This window comes from Topomyia yanbarensis, chromosome 3 (assembly GCF_030247195.1).
Source record: "Topomyia yanbarensis strain Yona2022 chromosome 3, ASM3024719v1, whole genome shotgun sequence".
Taxonomy (NCBI): domain Eukaryota; kingdom Metazoa; phylum Arthropoda; class Insecta; order Diptera; family Culicidae; genus Topomyia; species Topomyia yanbarensis.
The window spans coordinates 339,918,683-339,938,937 of NC_080672.1; the positions used below are offsets into that span (position 1 = coordinate 339,918,683).

Consider the following 20,255-nt stretch of genomic DNA (forward strand, 5'->3'; position numbering starts at 1 on the left):
GCCTGTGTTCAAGGCACCATAGCTTTGTCCGTCAGGTCAAGGATGTATGAAACCCGCTAGCCACTACCCTCGGCCCTAGCTGCCCATAAAGGGATAAAAAAAGCATGTTCCAGAAGAGAACATTGGTCTATCTTTTGTGACTTAGAAGTTATTGGGTAATTTATGATAGTATTGGCAAAGATTAAAATTTTGAAATAACTTTTGAGCGGGTAAAAACGAGCACCCAGCTCTTGTTGCAATTAAAAATGTTACAATAACACTATGAAACTCAATAGAGTTCACAATAGTTCAATTCTATTGTTTTTCAAAAAATGTCCAATTACTCGTGATAAGAAAAAAATATACGTCAATAAAAATTATGTATTTTGACGATTGGTATAACTTTTCAGAATATATGAAACCCGTAGGATTCATAATTGAAAAGATATTTCTAAAAAATATTTTTGGGGGTGATTCAAATATAACGAGCTGTAACTTCTAAAGCGTTTCAAGAAGATACTTCGTATATTCAGCAAAGATATTTGTGAAAGCAATCTCCACAAGTTTTCCAAAGACGTTAGCTTATTTCATTTACCAAAAAAATGGGTAGGTAATGTCAGAGACATAACCGAAGTGAAGTAGAATACACAGAAGCTGTTAATGCTGCAATTTTTGCTATCTTCTGCATTAAAAGCCAACTATTTCGATATTTGTTATGATGTATTGTGCCCCGCTGTTGTGGTGCATTTTACCCCTGCACAGGTGCGTTTTGCCCTGCCCATTTTTCAAAGAGCAATTTATAATGATTTTGAAAAATTGAATATTTTTCATGTCCCTAAATATTTTGCAAAGCGATTGTAATTTCAGAGTAAAATGTTGGCTAAATGATATCATTAATTAAATTCTCCCAATTTATGGTCTATAACTAAGTTATGATTATATTTTCTTAGGGGTGTATTTTACCCCATCTACCTATACATACGCTTGCATTACATTCACATAAAATCTTGGTCATACCTCGAAAATTTCAAACGTGCACCCGAGACACATACGTGGCAAAATTCAAAAGTTGGGTTTGTTCCATAGTTTCGAGTGGGTAATTACCAACTCGATTAATTTCAAGTTGATAGTACTACCTGTACTACTCACATTACCCACCGGCCTTGATTATTGAATATTTCATTACACATATGTATAGTGGGATCAAAATGCATTCTTCTTGCCGAATATTTTTAGAAATAAACCACTTTAAAGTATGGCATGTACAAATAAAGTAAATTAAGGGCCAAATCGAATAACAAATAGTTTTTGGACTTACTGTAAATTGTACTTACTCTACAGTTAAGAGCCAGCAAAAGAGCATTTACGTGTGAAATGTCAGCATTAGAGAGTTAACCCTCCGCCTCCAAAAACCGGTGGGGCAGCCCTGAGCAGGGTTTTTTCTTTCAATAATTATTTTCGATACTAATCCAGCCAGGAGCGGATCCAGAAAAAAATTTCGGAGGGGGTCCAAAATTTCAACTTTGAAATGTTCATTATGCAATACCAGACCCTCCCCCTGTATCCGCCACTGAATCCAGCGCTTTAGAAGATTGGAAATATTTATCAATAGATAACAAAAATCGATTTCATATTGGCGAAATTTGAAGACAACCTCATGACTTCTAATCAAACCATTTAATTGTTTAAATCTTGCAAGTCTGATCATATTTTTGTTTCGATTTTAGGCATTTTAACCTTAAGGTCATTCGCTTCTTCATTCTGGTTAGTAATTTTCCTATAAAAAAATCTCTATTCCTGTGTTCGACGTTGGGATTCGAACCCAGGTGAGCTGCGTACATGACATTCAATGTGCAAATTTCGCTATGCCCGCACGAGTCTGATCTTGTTTCAATGCGAGAATTAGGTTGGGATAAATATAGTTGATAACAAATATGCAGTAGTTTAGAATTTTCGCTATTCTAGTTACCTCATGCACAAGATATTGAATTTTTAATTGCATTCTCAAATATATTTTTGTCAAAAAAGCATTTGTCAAAATTTTAATTTCTGGTAAAAATCCGGGCCCCCTTCAGAACTGCGGGCCCGGGTGGAAATACCCCTCTCGGCGGCCCTGTCTCCAGCGCACTCTGAAGAATCTCGGCATCGGTTGTATCCCGTTGAAAATTTTTCATGTCGTCGACGAAAGAAAGGCAAGGTCCTAGTAATTTGATATTGACGTCATTAAAATAGAGGAGAAACATTGTTGTGCCGAGATGGCTTCCTTGTGGGATGCCGGGTGTAGCAAGGAATACTGCAGATACTTAATGCTGATTTGGAGTTGCCTTCCTTCGAGGTAGGAACGAAACTAGCGCAGAAATTGTCCATATCATGTTGCGATATCATGTTTGATTTTGTCGAAGGTCGCAGATAGATCCATGTAAGTAGCATCGGGTTTCAATTCGTCCACGAATCCATCGAGTGCATATGTTGTGGGCGAGAGCAGGTTGGTCGTTGTCGATCGTTTAGGCATAAAACTGAAAGAAAATAAGATGTAAAATAACCAGCTCGAATAATGTTGATACGGCACTCAAACAGGAGATTCCACGATAATTATCAAAGTTCGAATTGTTTCCCTTTTTATGGATATGGAACATGTAGTGAGCGATAGCTCAAAGACTCGCTGAAGTGAACGCCCGCTGTTATTTTTTTTGACAATCGAAAGAACGCTATCTTGGCCCGAGGAACTAGTTACATTAAACTTGGAATTTGCTGCAAGAATGGTAGCATTACTGACGCAAATTCGGTTGATAATTTGTCCTTAAGAAGAAGGCGGCAGGGCCTTGTGGAGGAAGGCGCGCGTCGGAAAAAAACGCTTTAAAATTTGTCGGCGAACAGTTGGAAAATTTCCTTACGGCCAATTTCTTCACTTTGATGAAAACCGGTTTTCGTTGAAACCGAAAACTGGTTTTCAGCGAAAACCGGTTTTCATCCGGTGAATAAATTGGCCGTTAGTGTCGGTATCTAAAACTCCATTGAATAACCTACAAGATTGTAAACCGGATTTTTTTCGCTGCTTGTTTATACACTTCCAGAGCGATTTCGGCTTAGATTTCGGGATGCTCGACGTTTCGCTAATGGCTGAAAAAGGCGCGTTTGCTTTGAAGGGTTTCGAGGCATCCTAAGCCAACTGTATCACGCCCCAGAGTACAACAATCGTCGCCGGCGAAACAAATGGGCGACATCTGGTCACAAGATCTCGCAGCAAAAGGCAAATTACTGGAAGCGTCGAATATATCAGATGCCTTAAGTATTCGGAGCAGATGTATACTTCCCACCCTTCCAGCCATCCCACACAATGGACCGGGGCGACTTATGATCGCTAGCTGTAATTGCTCGACTATGGCTGGGAGATCAAGGGGTTTCCATAATGCACACTGCTGTCCGTCCCAGTATGCGTTTGAACCTTGAGGGCACGATGCGGACAGTCAGACTAGAAACGTGAAACAGTTTGGATGGCAATTGCCGAGAATGCCGGCTTGGAAAAGCCCTTCTCCACCCACCCACAGGGAAACGGGACGACGGTTGAACGCTTGCGGCAAGGGCTCGACTGTGGGGGGGGGGGGTGGTCTTCCATAGTACCAACTGCGTTGCGTCCCAATATGCGCTGAGCATCGACACTTCTTCACAATGATGGTGCATTGCATGGTTGCATTAGTGGAGTACATGCTTCTTCTGAAGGCGGAGGTGAATCAGTTGACGCGCACCAAATGTTCTTGGTACGGCTATCCTTAATAGAACCAGAATGCAATGTGGCCCATGTGATAGGATTAAGAGCTGTACTTTGGGTAAACTCTAACTTTGCATGACATTAAGTTTAATGTGCTGACGTCTATGACTTTTTAACATGCGGAATAACCTTTGTCTCTTCGTTTCAATTTTTTTTTTTTTTCATACGTTTATTTGACACGGCATTTGCAAAAGCTTTTTACGCCAGTTTCTTTTTTTACATAGCACGTTACAAAAATCCTTAAGACTAATTTTAACTATACTAGTACTTTGTCTAAAACTAACACTGAAATCACTTTATTGTTTGCTTTTTTCCTTACATTGTTGTATTTCATAATGATCTAGTATTTTCGGGTGTATTTATTTACTTTTTTTCTGTTATTGTCTAAATTTAAAAACTAAATATTCTAGGACACTTTAATTGGTGAATGATTAGCCTTGGATGAGAGTATGAGGAGATGAATTTAATTAAATTTTGACAGACGCTGTTTTTAGAAAATGATAGATAAGTTCCATGTATAGAGGATCGCGATACGCCAGGATGTCTCTAACAGGAACATGGATTGGTCTTCCTCGGACTTGTAAAGAATCTACTAATTGTGATCTGGCTTCACGAAATTCAGTGCAGGACCAAACAACATGCTCAATGTCATGGTAACCTTCTCCACAAGCACAATGATTACCCTCAGCGAGCCCAATACGACGGAGATGCGCATCTAAAGTATAATGATTGGACATGAGCCTAGACATCACACGGATGAAGTCCCGACTTACATCCAATCCTTTGAACCATGCCTTCGTTGATACTTTAGGGATAATTGAGTGTAGCCATCGTCCCATATCTCCATTGTCCCAAGATGTTTGCCAACTAGCAAGTGTCCTCTGTCGAGAAGCGCTATAAAATTCATTGTAAGCGATGGGTCTTTCATATATTTCACCATCTAGTGCACCAATCTTGGCTAAATTATCAGCTTTCTCATTTCCCGCAATAGAGCAATGGGCGGGGAGCCACACTAGGGTAAATTTATAACATTTTCTTGTTAGGTTACTCAGAGATTCTCGTATCTTCCCCAAAAAGAATGGATCGTGATTATCAATCCTCTTTGAGCGTAGAGCTGCAATTGTGCTGAGACTATCAGTGAGGATAAAGTAATGGTTCGGGGGTAAAGTATTAATTATTTGCAAACTATAGTGAACTGCTGCAAGTTCCGCTATATAAACAGAGGCGGGTTCTGCAAGTTTGAGAGAAATTGAAAAATTATTGTTGAAAATACCGAAACCAGTGGCCTCACTGATTCGTGACCCATCAGTGTAAAACATTTTAAGGCAGTCTATGTGTTGATATTTACTTGTGAATATTTTAGGGATCTCCCGCGAGCGTAGATGATCCGGAATTCCACGAATCTCTGCTTGCATGGACGTGTCGAAGAATAAAGTGGATTCAGGAGTATCTAGTATATTGACGTATCTGGGAACACAACTAGCAGGCGTTATTTCTTGTGACATGTGATTGAAATACACTGTCATGAATCTGGTTTGGGGTCGAAGCTCGACAAGTCTTTCAAAATTTTCAATTACCAGTGGGTTCATAACCTCACATCGAATAAGTAAACGAGAAGAGAGATCCCAGAACCGGTCTTTTAAAGGAAGAACTCCCGCTAGTACTTCAAGACTCATCGTATGGGTCGACTGCATGCAACCTAAGGCAATTCGTAAACAGCGATACTGTATCCGTTCCAGTTTAATAATGTGAGTGTTCGCAGCTGAACGGAAACAGATGCACCCATATTCCATTACTGAAAGTATTGTTGTTTGATACAATCTTATCATGTCACTTGGATGAGAACCCCACCATGATCCAGTTATTGTTCGCAGAAAATTTATCCTTTGTTGGCATTTCGTTATTAGATACCTAATGTGGCCTCCCCATGTGCCTTTAGAATCGAACCAAATTCCAAGGTATTTAACAGTCAGGACTTGGGCTATCGTTCTACCAACCAACTGAAGCTGAAGCTGAGCTGGATCACGCTTCCTTGAGAAAACGACCAACTCTGTTTTCTCCGTAGAGAAATCGATGCCCAGCTTTAAAGCCCAAATTGATAAATTATCCAAGCTATCTTGCAATGGTTGTTGTAAATTTATAGCTTTTGGTCCTGTGGCAGAAACCACCCCATCATCTGCAAGTTGTCTTAAAGTGCATGGGCTGACAATACAATTATCAATGTCATTCACGTAAAAATTATAGAGAAGGGGGCTTAGACAAGAGCCTTGTGGGAGGCCCATGTAACTTATTCTGAGTGTCGCCAAATCGCCATATGAAAAATGCATGTGCTTTTCTGACAATAAATTGTATAAATAATTATTTAATATCGGTGAAAGACCACATTGATGTAGCTTCTCCGAGAGAACATCAATGGAGACTGAGTCGAATGCTCCTTTTATGTCTAAGAACACAGACGCCATTTGTTCTTTTTTTGCGTAAGCGAGTTGGATTTCTGACGAAAGTAGCGCCAGACAATCATTCGTTCCCTTTCCCCTCCGAAAACCAAACTGGGTATCTGATAGCAAGCCGTTCGCCTCAACCCAATTGTCGAGACGTCGTAGGATAATTTTTTCCAACAATTTCCTGATGCAGGATAGCATTGCAATCGGTCGATACGAGTTATGATCGGAGGCTGGTTTTCCCGGTTTTGGAATAGCGATAACTCTCACTTGTCTCCAGTCGTGCGGGACAATGTTCTGCTCAAGAAGCTTATTGAATAAATTCAACAAGCGTCTTTTTGCTAGGTCAGGCAGATTCTTCACCAAGTTGAATTTAATTCTGTCTAGTCCCGGAGCATTATTGTTGCATGAGAGGAGTGCAATTGAGAATTCCATCATTGTCAAAGGCGAATCTATGAAATCGTTACTTGTGGGAGCATCGCGAGTGATTTTCTGCGCAGGAGCAGAATCGGGACAAATTTTCTTGGCAAAATTAAATATCCAACGATTCGAAAAATCTTCGCTTTCATTAGTCACGTTTCGATTCCTCATTCTTCTGGCTGTGTTCCAAAGAGTACTCATTGATGTTTCTCTTGACAAGCCATCAACGAAGCGTCTCCAATAACTAGATTTTTTGGCACGACGTATACTGTCAAATTTGTTTTGCAAAATGAAATAATTTTCAAAGTTCTCACGTATACCCCCTTTCTGTTTCATAATTTCTTTGTAGGCAACTTGTTTAGCTTCATATGCATCAGAGCACTCTTTGTCCCACCAAGGATTAGGGGGCCGTCTATTTATTGTCATTCCAGGATTGCATTTCGTTTGGGCTTGTTCTGCTGCTTCAATAATTAAACCCGCTAAGAATTCATATTCTTCGGTAGGGGGTAGCTCTTCTGTCGAAGCAAGAGAAGTGGAAATTAATGTTTCGTATGTTTTCCAATCAATATTTCGTGTTAAGTCATAAGGAACATTGATTGAATTCGTAAGGCCTAATTCACTGTTAATTGAAACAACGATTGGCAAATGATCGCTACCGTGAGGATCAGGTACAACCTTCCACGTGCAATCTAACCGAAGTGATGTCGAGCACAGAGATAGATCTAATGCACTTGGACGTGCAGGAGGTCTGGGGATGCGTGTTGTTTCGCCAGTATTTAAAACTGTCATATTAAATTCGTCACAAACATTGTATATCAAAGAGGATCGATTATCATTGTAGAGGGAACCCCACAATACTCCGTGCGAGTTGAAGTCTCCCAGTATCAGACGCGGAGCAGCCATGGATTCCACTACCTCAAAAATTTGACGTTGTCCAATTTGAACTTTGGGAGGTATATATATAGAAGCGATAGACATGTCTTTGCCTTTAATGTTCGTTTGGACAGCTACAGCCTCAATGCCCGCAAACAAGGGGATGTTAATTCTATAGAAAGAATAGCACTTTTTAATTCCTAGAAGCACTCCTCCATACGGGGTGTCTCGGTCTAGGCGAATAATGTTGAAATCATTTAAGTTGAAATTAATGTTTGAGGTAAGCCATGTTTCACATAGAGCAAAAGCATCGCATTTTAAATTATGCAGTAAAATTTTTAAGGAATCAATTTTAGGTATGATACTTCTGCAATTCCACTGTAAAACAGTGATGGAATCTTTCATTGGAGGCGGTGAATTACCCATTAAAAGATACAATCGCTGCAAGGATGGGCCATTGAGCAATCAGCTGCTCTAAAAATGTTCTAATTGTTGGGAGGAAAGCTGAAAGTATACTCTTTAGTGGTTCAGAAATATTGAATGCTTTAAAAATCCAATCAACAATTTCAGAAAATTTCAATAATCCTACCCCCGGCTGAGGCTCAGAGGAAGTCGAAATTTTATTATTTCCAGTAATGGTGTTCTGTTTGGATTGTACGTTCCCAAAACCGGGCGGAATTGATTTCGGTTTTGAATCGGAATTTTTCGGTTTTGGGCGCAGTTTATCTATTGGTGGAGAAATTTTAAGGCCCTTTCTTGGCAGCTTGGGAAAAGAAGACTGTTTTCTTTTTCTGGAATTTCCGGGTAAAACAAATGATGTACCTTCGCACGCTCCGTCAGAGTCAGACTGTTCCGAAAATAGAGATGTGTAAGTGTTTTCTAAGAAGATGGGTTTAGGGGTAGCATTTTTCAACATTTCTGCATAAGAGCGCTTAGACCTCTCCTTCAAGGATCGTTTAATTTTATCCTCACGCAATTTATAAATGGGGCATGCAGGGAGCTCATGTGAGTTTTCTCCGCACATTAAACATTTTTCTGAATTTTCATTGCATGTATCCTCTTGATGAGAACCCCCACATTTGCCACACCGTGCCTTATTGGAACAGTAAGTGGCTGTGTGGCCAAGCTGTTTGCAATTAAGGCAATTCATTACACGAGGGATAAAAAGGCGAACAGGGAGACGAATCTTATCGATAATGACATAGTTGGGCAGCGCAGAACCAGCGAAAGTCACTCGAAATGAGTCAGACAGTCGATAAACTTTTTTATCTCCTTCGTATGATACTGAATGCAATTGCTTGCATTCAAGTATCTTTACGTCTTTAAGTATGGTGTCTTTGAAGCGACCAACCCCATGCTTAATTAAGTCATCAACAGTCAAACTCGATTCTGTGATGACCCCATCAATTTCAATTTCCTTTGAAGGAATATACGCTCTATATTCACGCGTAAAAAGCTCGCAAGAAGCAATTGCATTGGCTTGTTTGAGACTACCAACGACAATGCGTATTTTATCTTTATTAACTTTGACGATCTCTTTTACATCCGAGAATCGCGAAGTCAAATCTTTAGAAATTTGAATGATATTTAGCGCCTTTGCTTTACGCCTAATAAATACAATCCATGGTCCCGTTGACGACTCTGGGTAAATTTTAATTCTAGTCGGATTTACATTTTCAGCATAAGGCTTAGGGGGAGGGTCTGTTACTCGTTCTCCCATCTCTTCATCCATTTTACCTAGTAAGAAAAACTATCACAAAAGGAATGAAAAATATACCTGTTATCTGCTCTCTATTAGGTGACGAAGACACCGGTAGAACACACCTCATGTGTTACGTTGTAAACTCGGTGCCCGTTGTTTGACAATGTGACACTTGCTGTCCTTCTTCGTCGCGTTGCTTCTTCAGTAGAGAAATAGTCCTTCCTGCAACACTTCAAAACTCTCTCCGATTAAGCTGCTCGTCGGTATCACCACCACAAGCGCGCTCTCTCCGTTTCCACCACCTCGGTAGACAAATGTGGCTACCTGTGGCTTGCTGCGAAAATCTCACTGTCGATGTGGCACTTTTCGGTGCCACTTGTTTTCCTTATTCGTCGTACCCCTTCTGCGGTAGACAAATAGAGCGAATGGGTCTACCTGTGACGCTTCCCTCTCGTCGATTAGAATTGCCCGACGACACCAATACACTATATTTTTTTCTGTGCGTACAGGCACGATCACTGTCGATTTCTGCCACCGCTGTAGGCAATTTCGTCTACCCGCCGTTTGCTGTCAAAACACCACTTGTCGAGGATGCCGTTGACCACGCCTCCGACGTATCAACTGTCGACTCACACTTAACAAACTCGTCTCTCTCTCTCCCACAATAACGCATACAGCGTCTCGCACTCCGTCACTCTCTCCAGAACAAAACCTTCCACCTGGAGGCACAACCGTCTCGGTCGGTTGCAAAAACTGTTATGATTCGTTTCAATTTAGTTCTATATGTAGTTCATCTGAAGCTTGGAGAAAACCGGATTTTATACGGTCTGGAATATGTTGACTTTTGGGCTTTATATCTTATCCGAAATAGTTTCTGTGTAGTTTTCTAAATGCTGAATAAGTTTATTGTCCCGTTTTCTATTGGAATTACTATCTTTATGGGACTTCATGTAGTAAAAAAACAAAATTTTCAGCGAATTCAGTATTTTTAATTTAAAACAATGTTATTCTTCAAAAAACGTCAATAAATATTGGAGAAGGGGCCCTGGTCAGCCGTACGACGCAACTTAGTCGCGATGTTCTCACAAGAGCGCTGGACGGCACGGACGTCTATCTTCCGGATACAACTCCGGATCCTAGTGGTCAACTGCTTCGTATCCTTGGCCCGCCAATAGTACACTAGGGCACTGAGGAAGCCGAAAAAACATTTTTATTGGATGGCACTGGGGCAAGTTGGTCGGGTTCCTGGGAAGACGCCTTGTCCGGCCAGAAGACGTACTTCCCATCCGTATGATGTTCTTTACGGAACGGCAGAAGATTTTCTCAAGACACACCCTCTGGTACACCTGCTGATTGATGGTCAGACCAACTGGTCTTGAACCACGGCTTTCAAATCCCGCTGTCCGATATGGCGATGTACGACATAACTTTTTTTTAATTTATGCTTAAACTTATATTTTACTTCTAAGGGTGTGGCCGACTTGTTGCTGAAAGAGTAGCTGTCATTTCCTGGAATGTTGGTCTTCGAGAGCAGAAAGTAACTTTCGTCGTTCAGCACGAACGGCGTCCCGCGGTAGTCCTTCGTCATCCACCGGCACTGCGATTTCACGATCGCTATCTGCTCGTCCGTGTACTCGGGGGACCGAGTCTTCTTCCGTCTTGAGGGTTCGATGAATCAAGGTATGGAAGCAGTGATATTTTCGGCCGGCGTCACGCAAACTCATTCCGTCCTTGTTGTTGAGCTGCTTCTTTTTCTTTTTCGTTATTATCTTCGCCAGAGGGCCGCTACCGGCCTTCCGCACCCCGCTCAGAGATGTCAGGATCAGGTAAACTGTACTCACGGGCACGTTTTCGTCTCGAAAGTGGTCTACCGTAAACTTTTTTCCACGATGGCCATGCGTTTCGTAAAACCGTACAGCACGCTCGCGGAGTGCTTGCTGTTTCAACGCCATCTTCAATTGAACTGACAGCACGCGAGCGAAAAGAAACATGCCACCCATTTCAAGGGAGTAAATAGAGGAATTATCTTGGAGAGGAAAAAAGTTACGCTCTTTACTTTAATTACAGAAAGGTATTGAAATCATTCTCATTTTTTTAACGCCCGTTAATTTGATCATGGGCAGTATATGGCACCCACCACCCCTTACCGACGGGCTGATGGAGCCTCCTATGACATGGACCATTCAGTCATTGCCCTTCCTATAATCGGTCTTGGATAAACTTGCGCTATCATTGCCCCTAAAAACGCTGCAAGATGAAAAGGTTCCTTGGTTATTTAAATTGACTGAGCTTGCGCTTATTTTTTTTTAAGTCACTAGCCGTGCATTGAAGAATATTTAAAACTCTGAACTAGTCCTCGTCGAGTCCAGTCCGTCTCGTCCTGTCGTGTCTGGGGCTTCCAGGTTACATATATTCACCAGACGAGACTAGCTTATGCCCGCTTAATTGTGCACTGGTTTCGCAGAATCTAGGCGATTATCGAAATGATAGATCGTACGAGTGAAAGAACAGGGCCCAGTAACCTGTGGAGTATTTGTGTATGTGCGTCTATGTATGTTTACGCGTGTATGGGAAGTGTTGGATGTTGAGATATGTGTGGTGCGGTGTGGAAAATTGTCTGAGCTTACGCTTATACAATATTAACCACGGGACATATGGATCAAAACATTAGATCAGAAATGACGTAGGAATATATAGTAGTTTATTAAAAATATTATTTTAATAAAAAGTTTAACTTAAAAAAAAATAAAAATAAGATATTAACACAGTTGAGGATGAACAGCGTACGTAAAAATATAAACTTTAGTAGATAGTGGTAGTACAACGTAGCAACACATTAGTGTGGTGAAATGTTGTACAAGTAAGTGTATTACACAGTTCCTCTTTAAATGCTATAGGTATAACACTTAGTGACTTACAAATACGCGTTCAGAAAACATTTTCAGGCTTATAAGCTGCGAATCTCACCAAATTAGTTTTCAATACACTGGTAGCAATAGTAGTCGTCGTACATTGTAGCATAAATAACTTTCATCTTGATAAATAAACATTTTTAAACCATAGTCGTTAGCCTAGAGTACACTATTTACAATAGTACTTTATCCTTTTTGATCGGAATTTTGCCAATATCATATCCACTTATTGCTTAAAAATTGCGCGTAACTTTCTAAATCATACCGAAAAATCATGGAAACATGTTCCTTTGTTTCGTGTCACAAAATATTTTTCTCTAAACTCGTCTCTTCAGACTATCAGTTCGCTTTGGTGGTCTTCTGACTGACAAATGTTTATGCATATAAACGAATGTACAGATATTTATCCTAATGTTCTAGCTACTACAAAAAGGACTGTTTAGTGTGTTATTTGTGTTATGCTTGGTTTGTTGTCGTAACTGAGTATAGTTAGCCGGTTTGGCATTTGACGTTCACACATCGTCCACGTAATGTCCTTGGACCATGGCCGACTGATGATAGCGCCTCCGCGAGGCAAAGTCTTCGTTCTCCTCATTCAGTTGTGCTGCCGTTAATGGAACAGTCGGACAGGAAGGCGTCACAACCACCTGTTCGTAGTCATGCACGCGTTTTCTGAAAAAAAGAAGAGTAATGCTCAAGATTGGGCGTTTCATCGAAAAAAGATTCGAAATTACCCAAAGCATCTGAAAACGCCATTTTTCAACCATATGAAGAAACGAAACTCATGCGCCAAACCTGGTTTGACGGCCGGATTGGCTGTTCCAACGTAGAACCATACGACAAACACAGTACCTATGCAGATTAACGCAAACACCCAGTTGACCAGCATCATCACGAAAACTTTTACTCCAGCCTAAAGTATGACAATAAATTTTTGTACAGAAAGCTAGGTAAATGTTAGGAGTGAGGAACTTACCCCCATTAACGAAGCCCACCGATTGCAAAAGCCCGAATACCAATTTTTCGTCTTTGAATGAATCGGCGGCCGGATAGGAGCGATGGGTTCATCATCAGCTTCGTCCAAAGAACTGGCTCCCGCGGTGTTGTTGCTGTTGGTTCCATCGCGGAATATCACCTCGCTGTTAATAGATGTACTGTTTGACAGACCACCATTCGGGTAACTGCTGCTAGCGGCTCCATTCGCGATGGCACGATTATTACCGGCTGTCGTTGAAGGCACGTGATGTGGAGAATTTGCGGGACTCTGAAATAATAGAACGAGGGAAGAATAAGTATTCGCTGCATATGGATTTGGTAGGATGTCTGTAGTCAGATATGTACTCCAAGCAAATGCTGAGATCTAGAGCATCTCTTCCATATAATCTCAGTTTATTCATTTATAAAACGTTTTATCGTCTAGCCTAGTTATTCTTAATTTGATGATGAATTTTTGCAGTCATTACACGTTCGGCCCCTACACGTTCAATATGTTTGTTCTAACACAGTATTGACCATATTGCTTCAGCACGCCAATCCCGTTTGAAATTCACATTGTCAATATATTTTTTCCATTAGACGTACAATACTTTTGTTGTGGGTGAATGGAGAACAGTGAGTCTAGTTATGTAAGGTATGCAAACTAGGCTCGATAGAACTATCCAAGTCAGTCTTGTATATCATATACATTTGCTTCAAGCTGTTCTCAACCCCAATTTGACAGTTTTTACGCCGCCACCCGCGTTACGGCTTGGTAAGTCCAAACTGGTGTCGAAGGGGGTCAATTAAAGTTGTGGACGTATTCTTCTATTATTCTTTCTGCACTAGAATCGACAGACGGCCTATGTTGATTATAGGATTGGGGAATATATTTAATGTGATAAATAATGTCTTTTTCGCTTCAGATAGTTGATATTCGAGCCAGTGGAACTCCTTGAGCGTCTTGCACGAGATGGCGCTGGGCCTGTGGCCTTCGACTGGCATGGTCCATGTGCTCCTACTTGCAAGTTGATCAATTCGCTTGGGTGGGGGACATGTGACATCCTACTAGTTGCCGACTCTTTTATTGTATTGTATTGTCTTCGATTAAAAAAGTTACATCACACAGACTTAGACTAAACATTAGCTTAATTTAAACGATTCTTTAGTAATATGAAAATCAAACAAATGATAGACACTGTCGAAGCATTGACAGCAAACATCCAAAGGATTATTCTGGCCGTACTGCGTGCGATGTGTTGAGCGTCGGAAAAAATCAATTCTCCGGAAAGATCTTCCCGGAACGTTCAGGTAAAGTTTTGCTAGAAGCGCAGGAGAGTCTATGTTGTCTGTCAGAAGGTCGGAAATGAAAAGTCGTTGCAGAAAGATCCGTCTGGTTTGCAGCGTAGGGAGATTGATGAGGATACAGCGATCTTCATATGGAGGAAGCTGGAGACGATTTTGCCAGGGTAACCGACGAAAAGCAAACCTGATAACGTTCTTCTGTGCCCTTTCGATACGATTAATGTGTATGGTGTGATACGGAGCCCAAATAGTAACGCCTTATTCTAGAATACTGCGTACCAGTGTAATGTATTGGCGATTCTACGTTGAAACAGCTCACAGATAGCGCAGGAAGCAAAGTGTTGCTGATTTCATTCTGTTCTGTCATAGTGCATATATTTTCTGTAAACATTGGTAAAAAATAACTTTTAAACACCAAATCACCGAACAATTTGTTGATAATTGTTTATGTAAATGAAGGAAAACCATCATTTTATAAGATGAAGACTAAACATCTTGCGAAAAGAGTGTAAAACATAGTGATTTCTAATATTATTCACAAAGCTATATGTGTGCTGTTCCGAAATGTAATTTGTTGAGCACCGTAGCCACCGCAACATCATTTCCCGTTCCTCTTAAGTTAAGCTAAACCTTCATGAGATGGTGTAAATTCATGAAACTCTCCAGATCACGCGAGGAAAAATATATCCGGCTAATAGGAGCTTTGTATCATACACAGCCGATCCTTCTCTCTGATAGTCTTCACTAAATCTCCTACGTAGTCCAAAATATGAAGGAGTTTGGCATTGGAACTGATTGGGTCTCGGTTTCGAGTTGGAACTCTATTTACAGAACGATTTTTTATAACCACAATAATACCCCGATTACATTTCGAAGAAATGTATGAGCCAAATAGTTGCAAATGGCTGTTATTTCAGAATAGTTGCAAATAAAACTAAATTTCTTACTCGTTTCATTCATATTTTGGCAGGGGTAAGCTTTTTCCGAAAAGAAAATGAAGTTTTAGTAGTAAGCTACGACTCACTTGCGGGTGAAAAAAGCAAACTGTATCACTTTGCCAGTTCATGAGCTGAATCATAGGTGTCGCATGACTAATTTTGGTTTTGCCGCAAATCGCCAATAGTGTTTTTAGACAATACACATCATTGAAATCACGAGTGTTGCGTTTGATGAGTCCAAGTACAGCATAGGCTTTAGCTATAACGGAAGAGTAATGTGCGGTAAAGCATAGCTTACAGTCAAGAATGACACCAAGGTCCTTGACGGATACGACTCGTTCTACAGGAGCAGAACACATTGAGTATTCGAACTTGATTGAGGTATGTACTCGTGTAAAAGTGATTGTGCTGCATTTTTCAATATTCACACTCATTCCGTTTCTGTCGCTCCAGTCAATGATCCTATCGATGTCCATTTGCAATGCACAACAGTCTACCATAGTTGTTATCACCCGGTAAATTTTCAGATCATCAGCATACATGACTTTAGAAGACGATAATTCACTACAGAGGTCGTTCACGAAGAGCACAAATAGAAGAGGTCCGAGATGACTCCCTTGAGGAACGCCCGATGAAATGTGGAAAGGATCCGAGAGTGTAGTTCAAAGTCGCACCAAGGCGCTACGGTTTGCAAGGTACGAGGAGATCCAATTAGTTAGTCAAAGTTCGGTTATGTTCAGGTTACGTGCAGCATCTGTGTGCGGTTAGAAAATCCTATGCCGATATCAGATGGCACGCACACAAGCGTATCGTTCAGCAATCAGCTGACTGATTTTTGCACCACGTGTTTCATTTGTTTTGAAAAATAAAAAGGTACAAATTTCCCAAACGAATCAAAATTCCGTGAAGAGAATCTATTCATCGGCTTGTGCTAACATGCCTGCATACAGTGATACAATTTCTAAGCAATCTGATATAAGACATTTAAGTTACAAAAGATTTTGTCTTGCGCGCCAATGCAATGTTTTGATTTTGACGAGGAAATAAAAAGAAGAAGCAGAAACTACGGCGGCCATTTTAGCTGCAACCTTGTGGCTCTATTCAGCATGTATCAGTTATAGGTCGATTAATCCGCTTCGGACCTAGAAGACAAAAAGGAGATTAGGAAGAGACAAGCGGATTCAATGCGAAATTTGCCAATATGACGTGGCGATGGTAGGATGATTTTTCATAGAATTACACAGACTAGATGACACGACATTACACGCTCTAAACTTGTGCCAAATAGTACATATGTATGCATGTATGAATGTAAGCCCGTAGGTGTATGCATGGATGTGTATAGAAGCAATGCATCCCTGAGCAACATAGAAGGACAACCTCTGAGCCGCCAAAACGCTCATTGGAAGCCAGGTGCGCGGTCATAGGTGTGACCATAAACTACTGCACACACTGTCAAGTGCAACGGTGAGACGGTAGGTGTGCAGTTAATGAACATAGGTTGCAGAAATAGGTTGTTGAGACAGTCCGACACACTGATAAATAACATATAACAATAACACAATATCTACGACGAATCCGACTCTCCAACAATCTTAGTAACAAAAACGAGTTGGGCTGAATTCTTCTCCTTACATGCATCTGCAGAAATCTACAACGGTCTTCGTATGGCGGAATATGAAGTCTTCCGCGGCGGAAGATGGATTCTTCCACGGAAGGCGTCTTATTACCTCTCGAACGAATTTTCTTTAAATTGTTTCAATTTTGGCTATCCGTGTTGATTAATACGGAACGGACACCATACTAAAGAGTTGGATTCCTGTATAAATCGCAGTACAATGGGCAGCCAGTCTCGAACGAATTTTCTTTAAATTGTTTCAATTTTGGCTATCCGTGTTGATTAATACGGAACGGACACCATACTAAAGAGTTGGATTCCTGTATAAATCGCAGTACAATGGGCAGTCTTTAAATTCATTGAAAATTTTAAACTTAAATGCCATCTGGTAATTTGCCTTGTTAAAGATAATGTCGTAATGGGATCGAAATGTGACTGCCGAATCCAACGTTACACGCCAAAGATGTAGATTTCCAATACATCCGTTTTTTGCCCTGAAGATGAAGGCGTAGATCTTTGAAACGTAGGCGATAGATAAAATAAAATATTTGCTAAAATCGTGACCAAAAGCCATCTCCATCTGCTAATTATTGCTAGCTATTTTAAAGAGTCATACAAAACTGTCCAAGAGCTGTTGTAAACCTAAGCAATCTCTGATGCACTTGATCACCATGTATAATTTAATGTTCATCAGCGTAGAATATGCTAAATCCCAGTAATACTGTAGCTAGTCCATTAATAAAATGTGTGAGCAAGAGTGGGTCCAAATTATTTTCTTGAGGAACACCGGATTTGTTTGAAAATGGCACAGAATAATATCCACTTACCGACAAATTCTTGTGTCTGGTTCTCTCCGGAAACAGCTGATCCAAATCATTATTGTCGTGGTAGTCCCCCGCTGCACCGTAATTTCTCGTCTCGTACAGCGGACTCTGCGCTTGTATCCGAAACCGCTCCTCCCGACTATTCTGAATATCGAATGTCTGTGCCAGTGCAAAATACGAATAGTCGATGCATGCGTACGTCAACAGGAACGGCATCGTAACGATCGGTGCCAGCGTATTAATGTCGCCGACGATAATGAAAGCAGTAGTTACCGTAGCCACGACAGCCATTGCATACAGAGGTACTTTATTTGGTCCGCGTCCCATTCCCAGTTTACCGATTCCAGGAATCACATTTTCGTTGGCAATGCTTTGCAGTACCCGGGGCGTTCCGTACATCGCTCCTAAACAAGAAGACATGCTCGAAACGTATATACCAGCTAGCAGAAGAAACGGAATGGCAGACACTTTGGCAGCTATCATGAAATCCGTTAACAGGGTGGCTCGCTGGCAAGTTGCTCCCAGAAAAAGGATGAAAACCATATACAAGAAAGTTGAGGTGCTCAATGCAGCCAGTGTACCGTTCGGAATATCCGTCGATGGTGCCCGCAAATCTCCACTCATATTTATTCCCGACAGTATTCCAGTGATAGTAGGAAAAAATACCCCAAAAACGGTGAACCAGGTGGTACCTGAACTGTATTCTGGCCATAGGTTAAGTGCCATATTTCCGTGACCCCACCCGTCAAAGCCATGCTCTGGATCTTCTCCAGTGAAGCTTCCAACCATAAAGTTTAGGGCTGATATGAGTAATATTATCAGCAGTGCGAACTGTAGCTTGACGACCCACTTCACTCCTGCTACATTGATTACACCCAGTAGCAACACTGCTGCTATCGCAAACGATCGTATAGCCCATTTATTTCCTTCCAAGCCGACCAGTCCAGCCATAGATTCTCCGAAACCGAGCACATTTAGAGCACATCCCACGGCTTGCCCGAAACAATACAGCAGCCCAAGTGACCCTCCAAATCTGGATCCCAGTGTGTGAGCTATGAGGAAGTAGACACCCCCGCTTTCCACTCTGCATCGTTCGCAAATTCCAACAGCAGATAGCACCGATACCAGAGCTATTGCCACAGCACAAAAGATGATCAGAACCGCATGCATAATGCCAGCTTCTGCAACGATCCACCCGGACCGCAGAAACACAATAACTCCGAAGATGTTAATCAGGCATGAGGTAAAGACACCATCCCAGGTTCCGAAAAGCACCGGTTGTGAAATGAAAAAGTTACTCCTCCACCAGGGTTTATCTCCTTGGTCTTCAGCAAAAATCTCATCCCTTCCGGAGGCGTGATGTCCTCCTGCGCCATAATCGTACTCATTTCCTAAATCCACGAACCCACCCGTGCCACTTCGCGTTCTCGCACGCTCCGTAGGTGATGAGTCATCATTTCCTAATCCGTATCTGCAAAGTCCGAAAAACAATAAAACAAACATGTACTTATTTAAAATATACACAAAAATTACGTTCTCACCTGGACCAATCAACATTGTTCCTATTCGAACTGTTCGGCATTTTAGAACTACTGAAAGCAGTCGATTCTCCACTTTTTGACAGAGTTTGGTCTACCGTTATTTTATCAAAACACGATTTCGTCTCAGCGGACTCCTATGAATCCCTTTGTACGCAAAATGTAAACAAATAGTCACAACGATCAATCAACCTCGCACCACATCAGCTATCGTCATCAAAACCATCATCATCGATCTTGTAAACGTAGCAATAAGGAATGTGATGTCATGTTAGCACTTTTTCAACAGCACTGTGGTTCGATAGATTAAAGTAAACTCGCGAAATTTAAACAATCATCACTTAATCTGAAACTTGTTTGCGGAAAATAGACTCGCACTAACCTGATAACCATAGGAAAAACAAAATACTTGGTATTCACTGTCGCAATAGCCAACTTTGCAACCCTTTACCACTCTGTTGCACTACGGGCTGATGTGACGAAAAGCAAGAAGGGAGCGTATATGAATGACAGTCTGTTGAATGAAAAACTGAAATTTTTTGACACATTATTTATTTGACAGCTTTTGACGGTGTAACAAGGGGTCGCGCAACGCCGATACAGAAAATAGATTATTCTACACTGCAACTAATCTACACATAATTTCAAAGAGATTTTATACATTTCCCTTTGCCCTTTAATAGAATCCCGAATAGAAATGTACAGTAACAAAACCATGATTTTCACTGTGACAGTACAGTAATTTTACAATAATTTACAGTAAGTTTTAGTGTTATGATACAATACAAAAACAATAAACTTTAATGTTTTTACAGTAAATTTCAATGTAAAATAGACTTTTACAGTGAAAAAGGGGGGTGGTTATGTATCTTAACATTAAAAATTTCAATTTTTCTCCATACATTTGTTTCTCGAAAACAGTAAAATTTAATGTGAATGCACTGTATCACTTTTTTGCTGA

At 40.9% G+C, this 20,255-nt stretch overlaps 1 protein-coding gene across 1 annotated transcript; it reads right to left on the minus strand.

The window, feature by feature from the left end:
• Nucleotides 1-11,874: 11,874 nt before the first annotated feature.
• LOC131694086 (solute carrier family 12 member 8) lies at nt 11,875-19,794 on the minus strand. Its single transcript, XM_058982462.1, has 5 exons — nt 19,298-19,794; nt 17,760-19,227; nt 13,073-13,360; nt 12,831-13,009; nt 11,875-12,768 (listed from the first exon to the last, which is right to left on the minus strand). Exons 1-5 carry the CDS (start codon nt 19,336-19,338, stop codon nt 12,609-12,611), a joined length of 2,136 nt encoding a protein of 711 aa, XP_058838445.1. The 5' UTR covers nt 19,339-19,794; the 3' UTR covers nt 11,875-12,608.
• Between the last annotated feature and the right edge of the window lie 461 nt (nt 19,795-20,255).

What these genes read in the sequence shown, in the direction of transcription:
- LOC131694086 (XM_058982462.1), bottom strand. Translation starts at nt 19,338, where the DNA reads ATGCCGAACAGTTCGAATAGGAACAATGTTGATTGGTCCAG. An exon ending in GGTGGGCTTCGTTAATGGGG is followed by an intron (nt 13,010 to 13,072) that starts GTAAGTTCCTCA and finishes GTCATACTTTAG; the next exon opens with GCTGGAGTAAAAGTTTTCGT. An exon ending in GGCGTTTTCAGATGCTTTGG is followed by an intron (nt 12,769 to 12,830) that starts GTAATTTCGAAT and finishes TCTTTTTTTCAG; the next exon opens with AAAACGCGTGCATGACTACG.